The 20,094-nt window shown below is 43.5% G+C and overlaps 1 protein-coding gene across 1 annotated transcript in view; it reads left to right on the top strand.

The window, feature by feature from the left end:
- The window catches only part of LOC135197498 (transmembrane protein 87A-like), a 212,774-nt gene that overhangs the window by 178,982 nt on the left and 13,698 nt on the right, over positions 1–20,094 (top strand). The window contains exons 10-11 of the mRNA XM_064224561.1: positions 4,610–4,739; positions 11,063–11,212. Coding sequence (XP_064080631.1) covers positions 4,610–4,739; positions 11,063–11,212 — 280 coding nt within the window. The remainder of the gene's footprint in view (positions 1–4,609; positions 4,740–11,062; positions 11,213–20,094) is intronic.

The raw sequence follows: 20,094 nt of genomic DNA, 5'->3' as shown, positions 1-20,094 counted from the left end.
TTGCACTGCTGATTTGGATTCCTGCTCACAATGAGGAGTGGGAATATCTTAAGAGTCGCAATTGCTGTTGCCAGAGGCCATACTAGAAGAGGCTATAGATAGGAGAAGGATGGACACTAACGATAGGTTGGTACAGAAGGCAGTCAGGAGAACATCTAGCAGTCAGGCTAATCCTATGGAGGTAAGGCAACAGCAAATACCTCGGAAGAAGCCAGTGAGGCATAACATCCCTAATAGAGCAACAAGACCCTCTTCCCCAAAGAAATTAACTCATTGGCCCTTTCACAATAGAAATAACAGAGGAAGGGGGATTAGGGGAAGAGGAAGGGGCTCAAGACGATAGGATAGGTGCCTCTCATCACTCAGCCACACCAGTGGGGGTTGCCTGGCAAATCACTGGAAGGTGTGGCAGGAACTGGGAGCAGAGTAGTGGGTGGTGGAGGTTCTCAGTCGGGTATTTGATTCCGTTTGAAGTATCCCCACCCCTGACAGAACTGCCATTGCCTCACCTCGCTTATGCTCAAGAACCTCTGAAGGCTTTTATTCTGCAAGAGGAAGTGAAGATGATGGAAAAAGGGGCTGTGGAACAAGTATCCATTCCGTCAAAGGGGTTTTACAGCAGGATTCTCCTTGTACCCAAAGCGAGTGGGGACTGGAGGACAGTAATAGACCTGTCAACTTTGAATCTGTTTATAAGAAAAACCAGATTCAAAATGGAAACTCCAAAGACGGTTCTACAAGGAGTCAGGATCAAGGACTTTATGCGGACAATCGACTTGAAAGACGCATACCTTCAGATCCCAGTACATCAGTCTTCCAGGAAATTTCTCCACTTCAGTCTTGCAGAGAAAGTTTCCAAGTTCAAAGTTCTGTGCTCTCGTGTCGACATGGGCGCATGCTCGGGGATCAGGCTAATAAGATATCTAGACGATTGGCTGGTGATAGCAAAGTCCAAAGAGAAATTACTCAGGGACAGGGCGACCCTTCTACGGTTTTGTCACAGCTTAGGCATTGTGATAAATCGGGAGAAGTCGCAATTGGATCCAAGTCAACGGCTGGTGTATCTGGGAATGGTTATAGACACAATAAAAACTAAAGTATTTCCGACAGGCCAGAGAGTAGAGAAATGCAAACAAGTGGTGAATGCCTTTCTGGAAAAACAAACACAGCCAGCAAAACAGTGGCAGGTAGTGCTGGAGCTAAAAGCAGCATTTCTAGCACTACGGGAATTCCGGGATAGGGTGCAGGGGCATTCAGTGGTTTTGATGTCAGACAACACCACAGTAGTAGCTTACATAAGCAAACGAGGTCTAGTGTCTCGACAGTTACATGTGATGACAGTTCAACTTCATCAGTGGGCTGTAGAGAATGTAGTAGACATCAGGGCCAGATATATTCCGGGAAAAAGAAACATAGTGGCTGACAAGTTGAGCCCCAGGGTTCAGATCCTGGGAATGGAGTGGTCCTTGCGCCAACAAGTAGTGGACAGAATGCTCAGGTTGTGGGAAAGGCCGATCATAGACCTATTCTCAACCAGGTACAACAAAAAGTTGGGAATGTATTGTTCGGTAGTCCCGGACGTAGAGGCAGTAGCAAAAGATGCTCTACAACGCCCATGGGACAATCTGGATGTCTGTGCATTTCCTCCATTTTGTCTAATCCGTCAGGTTCTGAACAGGGTAATGCGGTCTCAGAACCTCAGAATGACTCTGGTAGCTCCTTTATGGCCAAAGGCAGAATGGTTTCCGGACCTCTTGGAACTCCTGATAGACGTGCCGAGAGAGTTACCCCCATGGAACAACCTGCTATGTCAGCCGCACGTGGAGAGGTACCACCGGTCGGTGAAGTCCCTATCACTTCACGGGTGGAGACTATCGAGTATCTCTTGCGAGCATGTGGGTTTTCGCAAAAAGCAGCAGCGCACATGGCAGGAAATATCAGAAAATCATCGGCAGCAGTATACCAAGGAAAATGGTCAGCATACTGTGATTGGTGTCGTAGAGGGAACTTGTCTCCATTGGTACCACTATTCAGCAATTAGCAGACTTTCTGATATATCTCAGGACAGAAAGGCATATGTCTGTGTCTGCGGTGAAGGGGTACAGGGCGGCTCTAGCCTCAGTCTTACGCATGAAAGGCGTGGACATTTCATCTTCATGGGAGTTGGCCATGTTGATGAAGAGCTTTGAGCAGTCATGTTCACTAAAGGAACTGAAAGTCCCAGATTGGGATTTGACCATGGTACTGAGTAGTCTGACAAAACCCCCCTACGAACCACTAAGGCAGTCCACAGATAGGAGCCTGACCCTGAAGACAGTCTTCTTATTGGCCCTAGCTTCAACCAAAAGGGTGGGGGAACTACATGGCCTGTCATCTATTGTAAAGCACTAGAGAGGTTGGAAGTCAATGGCATTCAAGTTTGTGCCAGAATTCGTGGCCAAGACTCAAAACCCATCAATAGTGGACGGCAGATTTGACTTTTTCCTTACCTTCTCCGGCAGATTTTGTAGATAATGACAAAGATAAGATGCTTCTGTGTCATGACAAAGATGAGATGCTTCTGTGTCCCATCAGGGTAACAAGAGAGTACTTAAGAAGGACAAAGCACCTCAGGCTTGGGTGCAGGAGGTTGTTCCTAAGTACAGGACGGAACAAAATGGAAGTGTCCAGAAATACAATATCCTTTTGGCTAAGAGAAACAATCAGGAATGCCTACATGACAGAAGACAAGGGGTCAGATAGCCAGGAGAGGGCTAGGGCTCATGACATTAGAGGCTTGAGTGCTTCTTTGGCATTCAAGAAGATATGTCTGTGGAGAGAATTCTGAAAGCTGGTGTTTGGAAATGCCAAACAACTTTCACTTCCTTTTATTTAAAAGACGTTGCCTATAGAACCTTGGATACCTTTTCCTTGGGTCCAGTGGTGGCGGCATAGCAAGTGGTATAGCTCATCCAGTACCCCTGGCGGGTCAGTTTGTGTCTAGTCTAAGATGAAGGTATGAAAGTAGAATGAATGGGATGACTGGTCTTTTTTCTTTACTACTTTCTTTCTACTCCTTTACCTACGGGCAGTATGGAGGAGAGTACCATCATGAGCTGGAACGGACTAGATGCAGGTGAGGTGGTCAGCCATACTGTTAAGTTATGTTAGAGTATAGTATACTTTTCAGTAGCAACACACCCCTCTCGATAATAAGGAAGGGAGGGGTGATGGTAGATCCACATACAAGGGACAAGAATGGTTTATGAGAATGGGGGGGTCCTCTATTTCCCCATAGTTTATAAACCATGGCATGATACCAGCACCCAGTGAGGGAACCAATAGATTTTTCTATATCTTTGGTTCAAAGGTTTATAGTCTATTCTCTTAGAATGCTCCTAATATTCGGAAATGGATTTAGGTGGCAAACTCCCAGTCAGTTAGAGACTTACCTCCCTCCAATAAGTAAGTCTATCCTAATGTTAAGACTGAAGGTTTGTTTCATATATGAACAAATGACAAATTTGTAACTAATTTGTATTTTTCATAACTAACAAACCTGAGGTCTTAACAGTTAAAGGCCCACCTCGAACCACCCCTCTAGCAGTCTACCTGGGTTAGAAGTATAACTGGCGGGTCGGTCACAGGACGCCAAGGGCATTCTGGGTATACATGCCCCGCGACCTGGTATAGATGCCAATAGTCCCTGGATCGCACGTATAATTTTAATTCTACCGGTTTCCAGCTTGGCGCTAGTTAATCCTAATGCTAAGACCTCAGGTTTGTTAGTTATGAAAAATACAAATTTGTCTTTTCTTGAAAAGTTTAGATCGAACGATTCTCTCTCTCTCTCTCTCTCTCTCTCTCTCTCTCTCTTCTCTCTCTCTCTCTCTCCTCTCTTCTCTCTCCTCTCTCCTCTCTCACATCTGCTTCTCTGTTAATTTTACTAGTCATTTTCATCAAAATCTATTTCAACAATGGAAAAAAATAAATGATCAAATCTGCATGATGCGGATGATCAGAATACATACACTTATGCAGATCTGAATAATACATATGGCGATGGTCATTCATACACACTACACTATGACGTCAAATACATGAGGCAAAGCCTTCCGTTTTAGCTAATGGCTGAGCAGGAAATCTTTCTTTCGCATTCCCCCTTGGAGGAATAATAGTTTTTTCCTCCAAGCATTCCCCCCACATCTAAAATACTTGAAAAGATAATAGATTTGATACATTTTGTGGCGCGTGACTCGCTGAATTTGAACAGCTTTGCAGATACAGAAAATCTATTTTTGAGAACTAACGACTGCATAAAAGGGGAATCGGACAATTCGAACACATAATTTGGGTCGGCACCGGACTGTACATTGGCCAGCTTTTAGTAGATTCAAGTCTTGAAGAAGAGAATAGCAAGAAGAACTGAAAAGACAATGTATAAAATCAGTTTAGTTAATGCTTCATTGAATTATATAGTTTTCTCTATTTGTGGTAAAGGAGTGTTTTGAATGTTATTAGGTTGCCAGCAAAAATTTGGTGTATGCATGATTTTATTTTATTAGATGTAATAATGATGTATATCCTTTTACTGATGTGAATTCTTAATATAGTGATCAAACACTTTCAGATATCACCTGTTTGAGCAGTGCATTACAGATTGGAAGGAGTTGTGGGTAGATGATGCTTACTGGCATGTATTGTTTGCCATCATCCTTCTAGTCATCATGATTCTGTGGCGCCCATCAAATAATAATCAAGTGAGTTTATCTTGGTAAAAATTTTGTCATTTGTCCCCAAGAGGGTAATCTGGACTTGAGAAGTCTGTCAGTTCCAAGGAGAACATATTTAAACCCATAAATTGCCATTAAACAAACACTTTCGGCCAGATCTACTAGAATGAAGAATGGTTAACTCTTTGGTCAGGCTTAAACTGTTAATAGATAATAGTAAAACAACTTTTGAGTTACCTAAAGAGGATAAATTTTGGCGTGCTGCTGAAGTTAATGGGATTTTATAAGTGCTGATTGCTACAATTACAAACCTGTCTCCATTTGTCTGGAACTGTCAGGGAGTCCAGATGTGTTCAAATTTACTATCAAGCTGTTGTTGGCTGTTAATGATATAGATTTTGTTATTACAAGTGCAATAATTAGGAACTTGAGGTTATAGTTAATTTCCAAGTGGATTTTTAGTGAACCTAGACCTATTAAGACTCGTGTACCACAGGCTACTATTCGGGATTTATTATTATCCTAGATTGGTTGAATGAAGTACCAAGTCATATCAAATGGGTATATTATTATCTTGGCTAAGTTGACTGAAAGCTCACCTAAAGGATATATTTTTGAATGAGACCTGCAAAATGATTGTAGGCCTTTAAGATAAGAATTGGTTAATAAGTCCTTGAGTTGTGTAATGCTGCCAGAAAATTTGCTATTGTTTTAGTTTTCAGCGTATGCAAGCACTGTTTTAGTTCCATTTGCAGAGCTTTTGTATGTTGGTTGATTCTTTTCCTATTTAGTAATTGGCAGATGTCACGTTCTCTCTTGTAGAGAAAATTTATCAAACACGTATTTGTTCGTATACTAGCACCAAGCTGGAAACTGGTAGAATTAATAAAAAAAACTAGTGAGATCCAGGGACTATTGGCATCTGTACCAGGTTACGGGGTATTGTAGTTCCCAGAATGCCCTTGGTGTCCCGTGACCTATCAGTTATTTTCCTACCGCCTTTAAGATAGGTTGTGATTACTTTCTGTCTGTTTAAAGCCGGTTTAGTTTGCCCGTTTTATTCATATTTTCCTTTTTTCTCCTTCTCTGATAGATTTGAATCAATAAATTATGGAGATAGAGAAGGAAAGCTATATGCATATAGGGGACCTAATAACGAGACAATCACAAATAAGGAAACAGTTAAAGACCTTGGTGTGATGTTGAATAGGAACATGTTATGCAATGATCAAATAGCAATTCTGTTGGCAAAATGCAAAGTAAAAATGGGAATGTTGTTACAGCACTTCAAAACAAGAAGAGCTTAACACATGATTATGCTTTATAAAACGTATGTTTGTAGTCCACTTGAATATTGCAATATGATATGGTACCCACACTATCAAAAGGATATTGCACAAATAGAGAGTTTACAAAGGTCCTTTACAGCTAGAATAGAAGAAGTTAAGGATCTTGACCACTGGGAAAGACTACAATTTTTAAAATTATATAGTCTAGAAAGGAGAAGAGAACGCTACATGATAATTCAGGCATGGAAACAGATAGAAGGAATTGCCGAAAACATCATGGAACTAAAAGTATCAGAAAGAGCAAGCGAGGCTGATTAATAGTGCCCAAAACTATACCAGGAAAAATAAGGAAAGAACACAGGACATTATTCCACTACGCACCAGCATCGACAATGCAGCGTCTATTCAATGCGTTGCCAGCTCATCTGATGAATATATCAGGAGTGAGCATAGATGTGTTCAAAAATAAGCTCGACAAATATCTAAGCTGCATCCCAGACCATCCAAGATTGGAAGATGCAAAATATACTGGGAGATGCATTAGCAACTCTGGTAGACATTGGAGGTGCCTCACACTGAGGGACTTGGGGCAACCCGAACAAGATGTAAGGTCTGTAAGGTTAGGTAAGGTAAGGTCTGAGTCATCTCAGTGTGGGTGTGATCTGCTAGGTGTGTGTACGTTGTGAGATATGGAGAATTTTGCTTCACCAAGGGAAATTTCTTCGGGATCTCACAAAGACAAAGGAAATGCCCTGGAATGAGTGGGTTTCCTTGTTCAAGATTTCTAACATTTTTATCCACAGATCCTTATCCTTCATGTAGTAGGTGCAGAGAAAATGTATGTACTATTACTAATCCTTGTTCAGTTTGTCGTGGTTTGTCGGTGGAACAATGGAGGAAGTTTTATGGGAAAGGCCAGTACAAAAGAAAGGAGACAACGCCATCTTTGGATGACCAAGCATCGTCGGCTTTTTTTGTATTGGCAATACATCAGACTGCTCCATATGTTTCATCACCTGATTTCGATGTTTCCCATACGCCTTCAGTTTCTTCTAGCGATTCGTTCTTGGAAACTCCAGGAGGGGTTTTGGGTAATTTTATGCATCATTACGCTCCGTCATTCCCGGCAGGGAGAGGGGGAGCATCGCCATCTTTGTCCCAGATTTCAGCCCCAATGCGCAGAGAATGGAAGGAACGTGGTTAGCATTAGGCCTACCAGGTGTACCTACTTTGTTAGGGTTGCTTTCTCACTATATGGCGTCACGTTTCCACCCGGGCCCGTCGACAATGATTGTTCCGCTGTGGCGGGATCGCAAGCTTAAAAACTGCCGGGCAAATTCTTTCCCCCCCCCACATAAACCTAATCACTCCAGCTGCCAAACTCACACTCAGCCACACTTTCCTCTTTACACTACAGAATTCACACAGGACAGTTGAGCTATACCAACACAGAAAAAAAAATAAAAAAAAAAAAATCACGCATGTATGTACCAACTCCAGATACTCCAGGCTATGCTGTGCTGTCCACTGGTCGAGGTCACTGAGACCAGAAACTACAAGACAAAACCAAGAACCATAACCCCACAACTCAACAACACAACAACCAAGGACCACAACCCAACAACACAGCAAACCACAATGAATTCAACCACAACTCAACAACACAACCACACGAAAAGGTAACACACACACCCACTAACAACACCCAGGGATCACAACCACCCCACTCCCAACAACAACAACCCTCAACTATAACAACTCACACATAACTCAACAGAAACTCACACGCACAATAAATCCAATAGCACAGGCACAACAACTCCCAAGCAAACAACATCAAACTCAACAACAACTAACAACAAATCAAAAACACACAACTTATCTGACTTTCAGTGCCTTCAATAGACTGCTGCCAACACTACTATCACCAGCTCTCACCAAAGACTGACTAAAAAACAACTCAAAACACAGAACTCTAAACTCCAACAACACCAGCAGACAACCCAGAACTCGCCAACAGCCAATTCAGTCGTTAACCATCCAACCACCAATTACCGTCTGTCTGTCTCTCTCTCTCTCTCACACACACAGACGTTGTCAAATGGAACTCCATAACTTCTCCATACCGCATCCCCCTGGCCTGCAATTTATGGGAGCAAATGCTATGGCACCGACAACAACACCGATGTTTCCGGCGGTGCAGAACTTTGGAAACAGTTTTGCAGCTCATGCAGGGATACCAGCAGTAGCCGCTCAGTCTCTCCTTACAAGCGTGGTGACATCACAACCGACGTCACACATGGGCATGGCTGACTCCATGATGTCACAGCCTACTGCTTCTCCCACTGCTTCGTTGCCTCTGGAGATGAATACGCTTTCTGACTCATTGGTACACAGTCATGAAGAAATTACAAGCTCTAGAGGACAAAATAGATAAGAAAGATAAAAAGAAAATATGTGAATCGTCGTCTTCTTCATCTTCTTCCTTGTCTTCTTCCTCTAGTTCGGCGTCATCGCAAAATTCAATGACATCACTGCGTGTACCAGTCAAGCATTGGAGGATATGGGACTTAGTGACTGATCCTCGTGCCAAGAGGAGAAGAGTAAATTCTTCATCTTCAAGCCAGGACTGTCACATCCCTGTCAGCAACAAAGTGAAGAAGGCAGTGGCTAGTAAAGTTAATACTAACGGCCGAAGTCATTTACAGGTGTCTGAATGGGTTAAAGCATCGACTGCCGCTGAAATGGCAACCTCTGCGGAGATGCCAACAGTGAGGACAAAACATTTAGTAGAGACTCCACTGCTGTTGGGAAAATCAACGGTGAGTGGGCAGCATTCAACGAAGAACGGAGAACGTATACCAGTTTCTCCTGTAAGACCTCTTAAAATAAGAAGGAAGGATGAGAAAGCTCCCTTTAAAAGGTCAAATAATAAAGAGTTGGTAACCTCTCCTGATACACTGATGGAAAGTGTTGTTCGCCTTGACGAGAAATCAGGGTCCACTTCCCCGACGGCCGTCAGAGATGATAGTCCAATGACCTTGAATAATATTAATAGAGATAGACAGAAAATTAATTCGATTTCGAGAGAACCATCATCTAGGAGGAATAGATGGAGCTCTTGCTCTAGATCCGCTAGCATAGAAGCAGTTAGGCAGTCACGTTCTCCTACTGACTATTCAAGATCGAGCCAACATCGGCCATCAGAGATCAAAGATTCCGCGGTCGTAGGGTCGAACAGCCATGACGCATCTGAATGTTTGTCAGAGGATAGATGTGAACTAGCATCTCCTGCAGCCGAACACAATACATTGGAACCAGAGGAAGGGGAAAACCAGGAGTTTCTGACTTCGTATGTGGAGGTGATTGATTTGATTCATCAATTCAATAACCTTTTGAGGAGTCTGGAGACATCTGCCAATATATACTTCCTCTGGGAATCAATATGGTATTTGGACTGAAAAAGGATACGGTGTTGTATGAATTACCTTGCTCAAGTCATGTGGAGTCAGTTTTACATCATGTCAATGCACGGGTTGCTGAAAGAGATAATTCGTTAAGATCAGATAGATCATTTAAGTTTATTCCCCTGCCATTGATGAAATATAGGAAATATTATGTGACATCTATGGTTCCTTTGCTACCAATACAAATTAACCCAGATGTGGTAAGGTTAAAACTTGGATTAACCTTGGATCAAGTTAAGATGGAATGCCTGTCGATGTCTTGTCAGGAGGCTGCTACATTGGAAGTAACAGCTTTTTTCTATCTTTCAGACTGCTTCTTGGTTAGACCTTTGGTCAACAGCAGTTACAAAAATTGTATGCTCAGAAGCAACAAGAAAATTAGTGGATGAGACAATGTTTTTCAGATTGCTCCAATCAGTTTCCAAAGTGATTGCGTACTTGACAAATTTGATTGCCAATGTATGGGCTAATATCCTGTTGATGAGGAGAGATGCAGCATTGGCTAGATTAAGCCACACTATTGACTTGGATTCCCTATTAGCAATGCGGAATGGGGATATCCTACAGTCGCAATTGCTGTTACCAAAGGGTATACTGGAAGCTTCTATAGATAGAAGAAGATTGGATACTAACGACAGATTAGTCTGGCAGGCAGTTAGGAAAACATGTGGAAGCCAGGCTAATTTTAATGAGGTAAGACAACATCAGCAATTACCTCGAAAGAGACCAGTGAGACATAACATCTCTAATAGGTCAACAAGACCCTCTTCCCCAAAGAAGATCTCTTTGCTCAAAGATCGTAGCCTTGGGCACAGTGTGATGTGTGCTGTCAGGCAAGACGGGGGCGTTACTACGCAACCCTTCCTACGCAACCCTCCCCTCTCTCTTCACTATCTTCACTAACTACGCGTATATATTATGATATTCTGTAATAATACTTGAGTGATTTTTCTTCGTTTGTATGTTAGCGAGATGTTTTCCTTGTCTTTTCCTTATTGGCATGATCAAATTCTTGCCGAAACATACATAAACATACGTTAAAGCAAGCGAATGCCAGAGGTGAAATCAAACATGTAGACTACTTGAAGTTTGTGCTCGCACTGATGGTTGGACTTGTTACCTGACTGAAGTGAAGTCTCCCTTCTCGACTCGGGGAATGTCTACAGATGCCATTTCTCCCAATTTCTTTGACAATAATTATGAAAATTTACGATAATAGAAGAAATATTGCATTTTCTTGTACGGATCAATGTTTTAGGCTTATTGAGTTACGTTAACTAATTACCCTGTAGCTACGAAAGTATGAGGAATTTTGACGAAATATTTCTTATGCGTATCCTCAATTGCCATATAAACCTCCATGAATTTTTTCATGACTTTGCATTTTTTGGCCTATACCCCCATATATAGGGGTTCCAGCCGTCCCCCTTAAGAAGCTTTACTCATGTTGAATAATAATAATGATGAAAAAAAATTAAGTATTTGTCATAGACATATTTGGATCTTGCTGGTTGTATTATTTTTATAAAAGTGGTGTGCTAACTTAAATTTTTTTAAGAATAAAAATCTTTTCATAACTTAATATTCTTTACAGAGATTTGCATTCTCTCCGCTGTTGGATGATGGTTCAGATGCTGATGATGAAGAAGAAGGAGAAAAATTGATGGCAGATGTATCAGACACCATGAAATATAGAAATACTCGAAACTCCACTTCTTCATCTCCTCGAGATTCACGTTCAGTGGTAAGATAAGTTTCAGTTAGTGTGCAGAAAACTTACTTTAACTTTTCTCATTACTACCAGGAAAAGTGTTACACCTGTAATTTCCAGTACTGGGCTCATTAACTAAGTTGTACCTGTTCTTCCCTGATTGTGGGCAAGGCACTTACCTACACCAAAAAACAATTTAAAGCTGTCATTAAAAGTAGACACTATAGCCACGTAATTACTTGGTTAGTACATATAAATTCTAATTTCATACAATCAACTTACCTGTCAGATATATACATAGCTAAGACTCCGTCGTCCCCGACAGAAATTCAAATTTCGCGCCACTCGCTACAGGTAGGTCAGGTGATCTACCGGCCTGCCCTGGGTGGCAGGACTAGGAACCAATCCCGTTTTCTACTCATATATTTTCTGTCGCCGGTGGTATCAACATCGTTGCTGCCACCTCTTGACTGGAATTCGCTTTTCTAAGCAATTGATCATCTTTTTGTGGACTTTTGGTGAAGTACCTGGATCGTTGTTTTGGCATTCGCTACTGTGGACTGGATTTGGACTTGCTTTTTGATTATTTTCTTCAGAATGTCTGATTCAAGTGTTTGTGTGAGAATGTGTGTGAATGTAGGCTGCAAGGTGAGGATACCGAAAGCTTCGGTTGATCCTCACACTGTATGTCGCAAATGTAGGGGTTTTGATTGTTCTATTTCTAACACCTGTCATGAGTGTGAAAGGTTGAATGTTGAGGAATGGAAGACTCTAACTTCTTACTTGAAGAAGTTAGAAAGGGATAGAGTCAGAAGGGCTGCATCTAAGATGGCGGGTAGTTGTACAAGGCCTATTGAGCCTTTAGACAATTCTAACTCTTCTCTTAATTATGATTCTCTATCAGGACCCTCACTGACTGTACATTCAGATTCAGCTTCGGAAATTGCTGAACTGAAGGCTACGATTCTCAGGATGAAAGCCGAAAGGGCTACCATAAAAGGTAAGGATGGTGAGAGTGACTTTAGTGAAGTGAGTGTCCCCAGTGTTGTGGAGGGGGTGGGGGCGTCTGACCGTCTCTGCGACGCTCCCAGGCCTAGACCTCTTCCAAGCTCCCAAGCCCAGAGGAGAAGGAAAGTCGAAAGCCGTACGGAGGTTGTGGAGAATTCCCCCCGGTCAGGCGTCCCTTCAGCAGGTGCTGTGCATAGACAGCCTGCTCAGGACCGCTATCGAAAAAGCGTCCTCAGAGAGTGCTTCTCTTCGTCCGCTTCTCCCTCTCCTAAACGAGGGTGGAAGGATTCGGACTTGTCCAGGCCCCTGAAAAGGCACTGGAGAGATCCTGGTTTGGATTCAAGCCCGGAACGCTTTTCGGAAGAAGAACCTCCTTCTATCAAGAAGGCGAAGAGGGTTTCGCCGTTCCATGATGGGGGCAACACGCCTTCGAGGTCTACCTCTCCCGTTCAAGAAGACGCAGGAGAAGCGTCCAAAAGGATCATTTTGGCGGTACAGGAACAGCTTTCCGCCCTAGTAGGAGTCCTTTCGAAGGATCCTCCTCGTAAGAAAGACGTCAGACTGCCGGTCAAGAAGACTCGTCTTCCTTCTCCCACCAGGAGTGAGGCTCCTGCGAAACGTGAGTCTTTTGAGATCTCAGATAGAGACTCGTGGGAAGATATGGATCCGCCAGACAAGCGCGTAGCAACAGCTAAGCGCGAGGCGTCCTACAGACGAGAAGCGTCCTCTAAGAGAGAGTCAGACAAGCGAGAAACGCATTGCAGACGAGAGGATTCTCCCAGATGGGATACGTCTGCCAGATCAGTAGCTTCAGCCGAACGCGGAGTTACAAACAGGCGTGAGCATTCATCCAAGCGTGAGGCTCAAGAAGAACATCTGTCACGCAAGGAGGGGACTTCAGGAAGACGCGAGTCTTCAACAAGGCACGAGGTGTCAGTCAGGCGCGAGACGGTTCAGAGGCGCGAGACACCAGTCAGGCGCGAGGCGCCAGCCAAGCGCGAAGAGTCAGTCAGGCGCGAGACGCTAACCAAGCGCGAGGATCTTGCCAGGCGCGAGGCGCCAGCCAAGCGCGAGGAATCAGCCAGGCGCGAGACGCCAGCCAAGCGCGAGGCGCCAGACAAGCGCGAGGCGCCAGCCAAGTACGAAGAGCCAGTCGAACATAGGAGCTCTTTACACTCTCTTAGCCCCTCTCCTATTAGGAGTTTGTCCCCAGTAGAGAGAATGGTTGGACAAGAAGACCAGGAACGAGAAGTGGTCTCTCCTGCTGATCCGATTATGGAAGAGGAATCAGAGGACGAGTCTCACAGTAAGGAAGGACTGTCGAACTACAAAGTCTTGACAGCTCTCCTTCTCCAGGAATACGGAGACGCGTTGATCCCTGCCGCTCCTCCTTCGCCTCGTTCTCTGTTTTCATGCTCGAAGACTCCGAAATCGTCGGCTTTCGTGAAGATGAGACCGACGATTTCTATGAAGAGAGCTCTGCAATCGCTTGATAACTGGATGCTTACTAAGAAGGAGCTTGTAAGGACAGTCTTTTGCATGCCTCCCCCTAGACTGACCGGCAAGAGAGGGATTTGGTACCAGACTGGGGAGAATATGGGTCTCACTCTCCCTGCTTCAGCTGAAGCTGACTTTTCCAGTCTGGTAGACGCATCCAGGAGACATAGCCTTCACACGGCTAAGATTACTTGGGGCCTTTCAGAGTTAGATCATCTCCTCAAGGGACTTTTTCACATTCTAGAAGTCTTTAACTTCCTAGATTGGTCCCTTGGGGTGATGTCCAAGAAGGCTCATGCCCCTGAAGGGCTAGAACCGGATGTTCTCCTAGCAATTCTGTCATGTATTGACAAGGCGGTGCAAGACGGCTCAGGGGAAGTTTCTTCCTTGTTTGGAGCAGGTCTCTTGAAGAAGAGATCTGTGTTTAGCGCTTTCTTGACGAAAGCAGTATCACACTCACAAAGAGCAGCTTTGTTATTCGCCCCTAGGTCTGATTTTCTGTTCCCGTCACAGTTGGTGAAGGATATTTCCCGATCGCTGACGGAGAAAGCGACTCAAGATCTTCTCCTGCAATCGTCCAGGAAGAAGAGACCAGTAATGGTGGGTGAAAAGAAAGTGGCGTCTACTCCTGTTCGGCCCTTTCGAGGCGGCCCTCCAACTAGAGTTACCGCTAAAAGGAAAACGACCGAGAAGAGAGGTCGAGCCGTCGTTCCGCCCCTTTAAAAGGGGAAAGTGAAGTGGCGCTCCTCCAAACACCAGTAGGTGCCAGGCTCCGGGATTTGCGGAAGCCTGGACTCGCATCGACACAGATCCTTGGTCGATGTCGGTTCTTCAGAAGGGATATCTCATTCCTTTCCTGGACAATCCTCCCCTGACGTCAACTCCGAGGGAATTGTCCGCCAATTACAAGGACCCTGTGTTGAAAGATACTCTTCAACAAATGGTGGATCAGATGTGGGACAAGAGAGCTATAGAACTTGTGCTGGATCAAAGCTCCCCGGGGTTTTACAATCGTCTTTTCTTGGTTGCGAAAGCCTCGGGGGGATGGAGACCAGTTCTGGATGTCAGCGCTCTGAACAAGTTTGTTCAAAAACAGAAGTTCTCCATGGAAACCTCTGCTTCAGTCCTGGCGGCTCTTCGCCAAGGGGATTGGATGGTGTCTCTGGATCTCCAGGACGCATATTTTCACGTCCCGATCCATCCTTCGTCGAAGAAGTACCTCCGTTTCATGACGGGGGGAAGGATCTTCCAATTCAGAGCCTTGTGCTTCGGCCTGTCGACGGCGCCTCAGGTTTTCACGAACCTTTTGAAAAATGTGGCGAGATGGCTTCATCTGAAAGGAATCAGTATATCTCTTTATCTAGACGACTGGCTTATCAGAGCAAAGTCAGAGGAACAGTGTTTGGAGGACCTGAATGTGACACTAAACCTTATAAAGACTTTAGGATTACTCGTGAACCTCGAGAAGTCCCAACTGATCCCCAGCCAGAACTTGGTCTATCGGGGATTCGGATGGATTCTCGGGGTTTTCGAGTATTTCCTTCTCAAGAGAGACTAGCGAGAGGTTTAGAAAAAGTCTCTCTCTTCCTAAGGAAGGAACGGACTTCGGCGAGGGAATGGTTGAGCCTTTTAGGGACCCTTTCCTCGCTCGAACAGTTCTTTCACCTAGGAAGACTTCATCTCCGTCCTCTTCAGTTCTTCCTCAGAAGTTCGTGGAACATGAAGACAGGACTACTCTCGGACTTTTTTCCCATTCCAGATCTGATAAAACGACATCTAGAATGGTGGTTACTCCCACTGAGGGAAAACAAAGGTACTTCCCTGGAAATACAGAGCCCAAACCTTGTATTGTTTTCCGACGCGTCGGAAAAAGGTTGGGGAGCAACTTTGGGAAAGAGAGAAGTGTCAGGCACTTGGAATGCTCTTCAAGTGTCCTGGCACATAAACTGCAAAGAACTGCTAGCTGTACACCTAGCTCTAAAGAGCTTCGAACCGTTAGTTTGCAACAAAATAGTTCAAGTGAATGCGGACAATACAACCGCTCTAGCATACATTCGGAAGCAAGGAGGTACTCACTCGTATGCCCTTTACGAACTCACGAGAGAACTTCTGTTGTGGACATCCCAGAGGAACATCTCTCTCTTGACGAGGTTCGTTCAGGGAGTAAGGAACGTACGAGCGGACAGGCTGAGCAGGAGGAACCAGGTCCTTCATACCGAGTGGACCCTCCACTCAGAAGTTTGCCTCAAGCTCTGGTCTCTTTGGGGAACTCCTCATGTCGACCTCTTTGCCACGTTCCTCTCGAGGAGACTGGAAGTCTTCTGTTCAGTGGTAGAAGATCCCAGAGCTCTAGCAGTAGACGCCTTCCTACTAGATTGGTCTCAGGTAGACGTTTACGCATTTCCCCCATTCAAGATTCTGGGGCAAGTACTCAGGAAGTTTGTGACTTCAAAGGGGACAAGAATGACCCTGATAGCCCCCTTTTGGCCAGCTCAAGAATGGTTTCCAGAGGTACTGGAGTGGATAGTAGACTTCCCCAGATCCCTTCCACAAAGGAGGGATCTTCTCAGACAACCACACTTCGAGAGGTTTCATCAAAACCTCCCCGCTCTCGCTCTGACTGCCTTTCGACTATCGAAAGACTTGTCAGAGCGAGAGGCTTTTCTAGTAAAGCAGCAAGCTCGATCGCTAGAGCCCGGAGAACTTAACTTCCACTATCCGGGTTTATCAATCCAAGTGGGAAGTTTTTAGAAGGTGGTGTAAGTCAAAGAAGTTGTCCTCCTCCAGTACCTCTGTAGCAGAAATAGCTGATTTTTTATCTGTTATTTCTGAGGGAAGAGTCGCAGCTCTCCGTAGCACGATAAAGGGCTATAGGAGTATGCTATCGGCCGTCTTTAGGAATAGAGGCCTAGATTTGGGAAACAATAAGGACCTGCATGATCTGATTAGGTCATTTGAGACCAAGAAGTATAGAATGACTTCTCCCCCTAACTGGAATCTAGACGTAGTACTGAAGTTCTTGACTTCAGAGAGATTTGAACCCCTACATTTGGCCTCGTTTCGTGATATAACGAGAAAATGTTTATTCCTTTTGTCACTGGCAACGGCAAAAAGGGTTAGCGAACTGCACGCCCATAGTGACAAAGTCGGGTTCAATATAAATTCAGCCATCTGTTCTTTCAAGGAATTATTCTTAGCGAAGAATGAAAATCCTTCGAAACCCTGGCCGAGAAACTTCGAAGTAAAAGGATTATCGGGTCTCGTCGGCAGGGAACCGGAGAGGTCTCTTTGCCCAGTAAGGGCATTAAAGTTTTACTTAAAGAAAAAGGAACAGTTGGGAGGTTCTAGACAAGGCCTGTGGTGCTCAGTGAAGGATCCATCAAGACCTATGTCTAAGAATGCATTAGCCTTTTTTGTCAGGAACGTAATTATGGACGCTCATAAGGCTTGCACGGATGATTCCTTAAAACTCCTAAGAGTAAGAGCTCATGAAGTGAGAGCAGTGGCAACGTCTCTCTCTTTTCAGAGAAATATGTCGCTGAAGAATATCTTGGAAGCGACATATTGGAGATGTAATTCTGTGTTTGCGGCTCACTATTTGAAGGACGTGCGTGTGACCTATGAAAAATGTTTTTCATTAGGTCCTTTTGTGTCTGCGGGCACAATCCTGGGTACAGGAGCTTACAACAATCCTTAAATATAGATATGTTCTAGACTTTCTTCTGAACAAGTGCAGTTGTCGCACAAGCGTCCAGTCACTTCAGTTCAGTAAGGAACTCTTGTGATATCTTGTAATAGAAACCTTAAATATAGATATGTTCTAGACTTTCTTCTGAACAAGTGCAGTTGTCGCACAAGCGTCCAGTCACTTCAGTTCAGTAAGGAACTCTTGTGATATCTTGTAATAGAAAATTTTTTTTAAATTATTGTGTACTTGTGCATTGTGGTTTGAGTTACGGTTGTTGCGAAGTGTTGGGGATAACTCTGAGCAATTTTTAATACTAACATGGTGGTTAGGATCAGGTGGTCGGGATTGATTGTTTGCTCCTTAATAAGGTGTGTTGTCATGTAAGTGGATCAGCACCCATTGACAAAGTCCTTTCAGGCTCTGCCGAGTAAGTGGATAAGACCCCTTCGGCAGACCCACAAGAATTCTTGGCCATAGATCACATATCTCGCTAAAGTTTCTTGAGGTGATGCAGACTACGGGGAAAACACCCACGGAGTCTACCACCTATCAGGTAGGAACCAAGGTTTTTAATTTATACCTACAACAGATGTTGTTTACCTGTCTATTCTAGTAGTAGCTGTCTCTTACCCTCCACCGAAGGGTGCCAATCAGCTATGTATATATCTGACAGGTAAGTTGATTGTATGAAAATGATATTGTTATAATACAATAAAGTTTCATACATACTTACCTGGCAGATATATACGATTAGGGCCCACCCAGCCTCCCCGCAAGGAGACAGGTGGAAGAGAAAATATATGAGTAGAAAACGGGATTGGTTCCTAGTCCTGCCACCCAGGGCAGGCCGGTAGATCACCTGACCTACCTGTAGCGAGTGGCGCGAAATTTGAATTTCTGTCGGGGACGACGGAGTCTTAGCTATGTATATATCTGCCAGGTAAGTATGTATGAAACTTTATTGTATTATAACAATATCATTTTTATTATAAAAATAGCAGGACCTACAGCTTATTGTGGGATCCAAACCACGTTATATCGAGAAATTAATTTGTAATCACCAGAAATACATTCCTCTGATTCCACATTGGCAGAACAGGAAATTGAACTCTCGATTACTGAATCGGTAGGCGAGATTAGAGGTGTCATTCCCTTACCTTTCACAAAGTTGCTGCTATGCAGTCGACTGCCTCTTCTGCCTTCCAAACTATCTCATTGCTTCACTTGTGGTCTACGGCAGTGGCTAGAATTTCTTCTCCTTCAAGAAATATAGTCAATAGTGCATTTTACATCAGATTGTTGCATCTGGTGCTAAGGCCATATCGTACCTTAATCATTTGATTGTGAACTTGTGATTTGATATCCTGCTGATGAGGGGAGATGCAGCCCTCTTCAAGGTAGCTTGGTCTGTCGATGTTGACTCCTTGTTATCCTTGAGGAGTGTCAATATCCTGGAATCCCAGAGAAATATCCTTAGGGATCAACTGGATACAGCCATTCAACAGGTATCAAGCCAATAATAATGGTCATCTCGTTCAGCAGGCATTGACTAAATCAGCAGCTCCTTCTCGCTCAAACATTCCAAGGCAGACTCGGCCATCTCCTTCCTAGAAGCCTATAAGACCAGCTACTACGAGCAACCCTTCGCAACCTGCTTCATCTGTGAAGAAACCACCTCAGCTATGTCCCTTTCAGACCCATGCTTCAAGACCAGGAAATTTTTATTCAAGCAGCTGTATAAGTGGAACTTATAGCTATGTAATTACTTTTCAAGTACATTTATGTATATAAAGCATTATTTTATGTTATTTTTATTGAATTCATATTTCATTTATAGTCGGTTACTGAAGTATTTATATACTATAGCAGCTAGGCAGTGAACAGTTCTCTTCTTACATCTTTCAAGTTTGTGGAATGAATTTTATGATTTCATCAAGTAATTAAAAAGCAAATTACCAGTCATTTAAGGAAATTTTTTTTTTAAAGTACTAGTCCAATGGTCGTGAAATTTCTGAATCTAGTTTATCTGCAGAGAATGAATAAATAGTCAAGAAAGGATATTCATTTAGATTTGGAGTAAAGACTTTGGGATAAGCCGTCAGCAAGCAGAAATATTTCAATGGTTACACAGGAACAAAGACATCTTCTCAATCCATTCAGTGGGTGAAGAGGAAGTACTACAGCATGTGAGTGATTTTTAGATGGCACCCAATGGTCCTGTAGAATTTTTAAAGTATAAAATACCTACAAGATCATTGTTCACACTCCAAAAATCCTCAAGATGCTATATTCCTGCTAATTCCTATTCTTGCTTGTTGAATGGCTATCTCAAATATTAGTGCTCATGGAATTTGTATAAATATCCCATTTTCTTAAGTTAGTTGTTCTTTCTCCACTGACAAGTGAATATATGTACAAATACCTTATGGTCAAAATACAACAGTGAATGACCTTTACTGGAAGTTACAAATGGATTTTTATCATTCTTTTTCCTGTTTATTAACTTTTCCCCTGACCACTTTATTCCTTCACTTGTATACTGCTTCTTGATCATCTTTAGCTCCTCTACTGCAGTTTAGAGGATCTCACTTTTTTCTCTCACTGATCCTCAAATTGTATCATCCAGTTAATGCAGTATGTGCATTCCTTCTTTTTACCAACCTAATTTTACATACTCTGTGGATACTTCCTTCACTTGAGTGTCTTTAATCTTAATGTATTT

The sequence above is a fragment of the Macrobrachium nipponense genome, chromosome 21 (genome assembly GCF_015104395.2).
Source record: "Macrobrachium nipponense isolate FS-2020 chromosome 21, ASM1510439v2, whole genome shotgun sequence".
NCBI lineage: Eukaryota > Metazoa > Arthropoda > Malacostraca > Decapoda > Palaemonidae > Macrobrachium > Macrobrachium nipponense.
The sequence above is the reverse complement of the archived record's forward strand: the minus strand, read 5'-3'. Positions and strand labels throughout refer to the sequence as shown.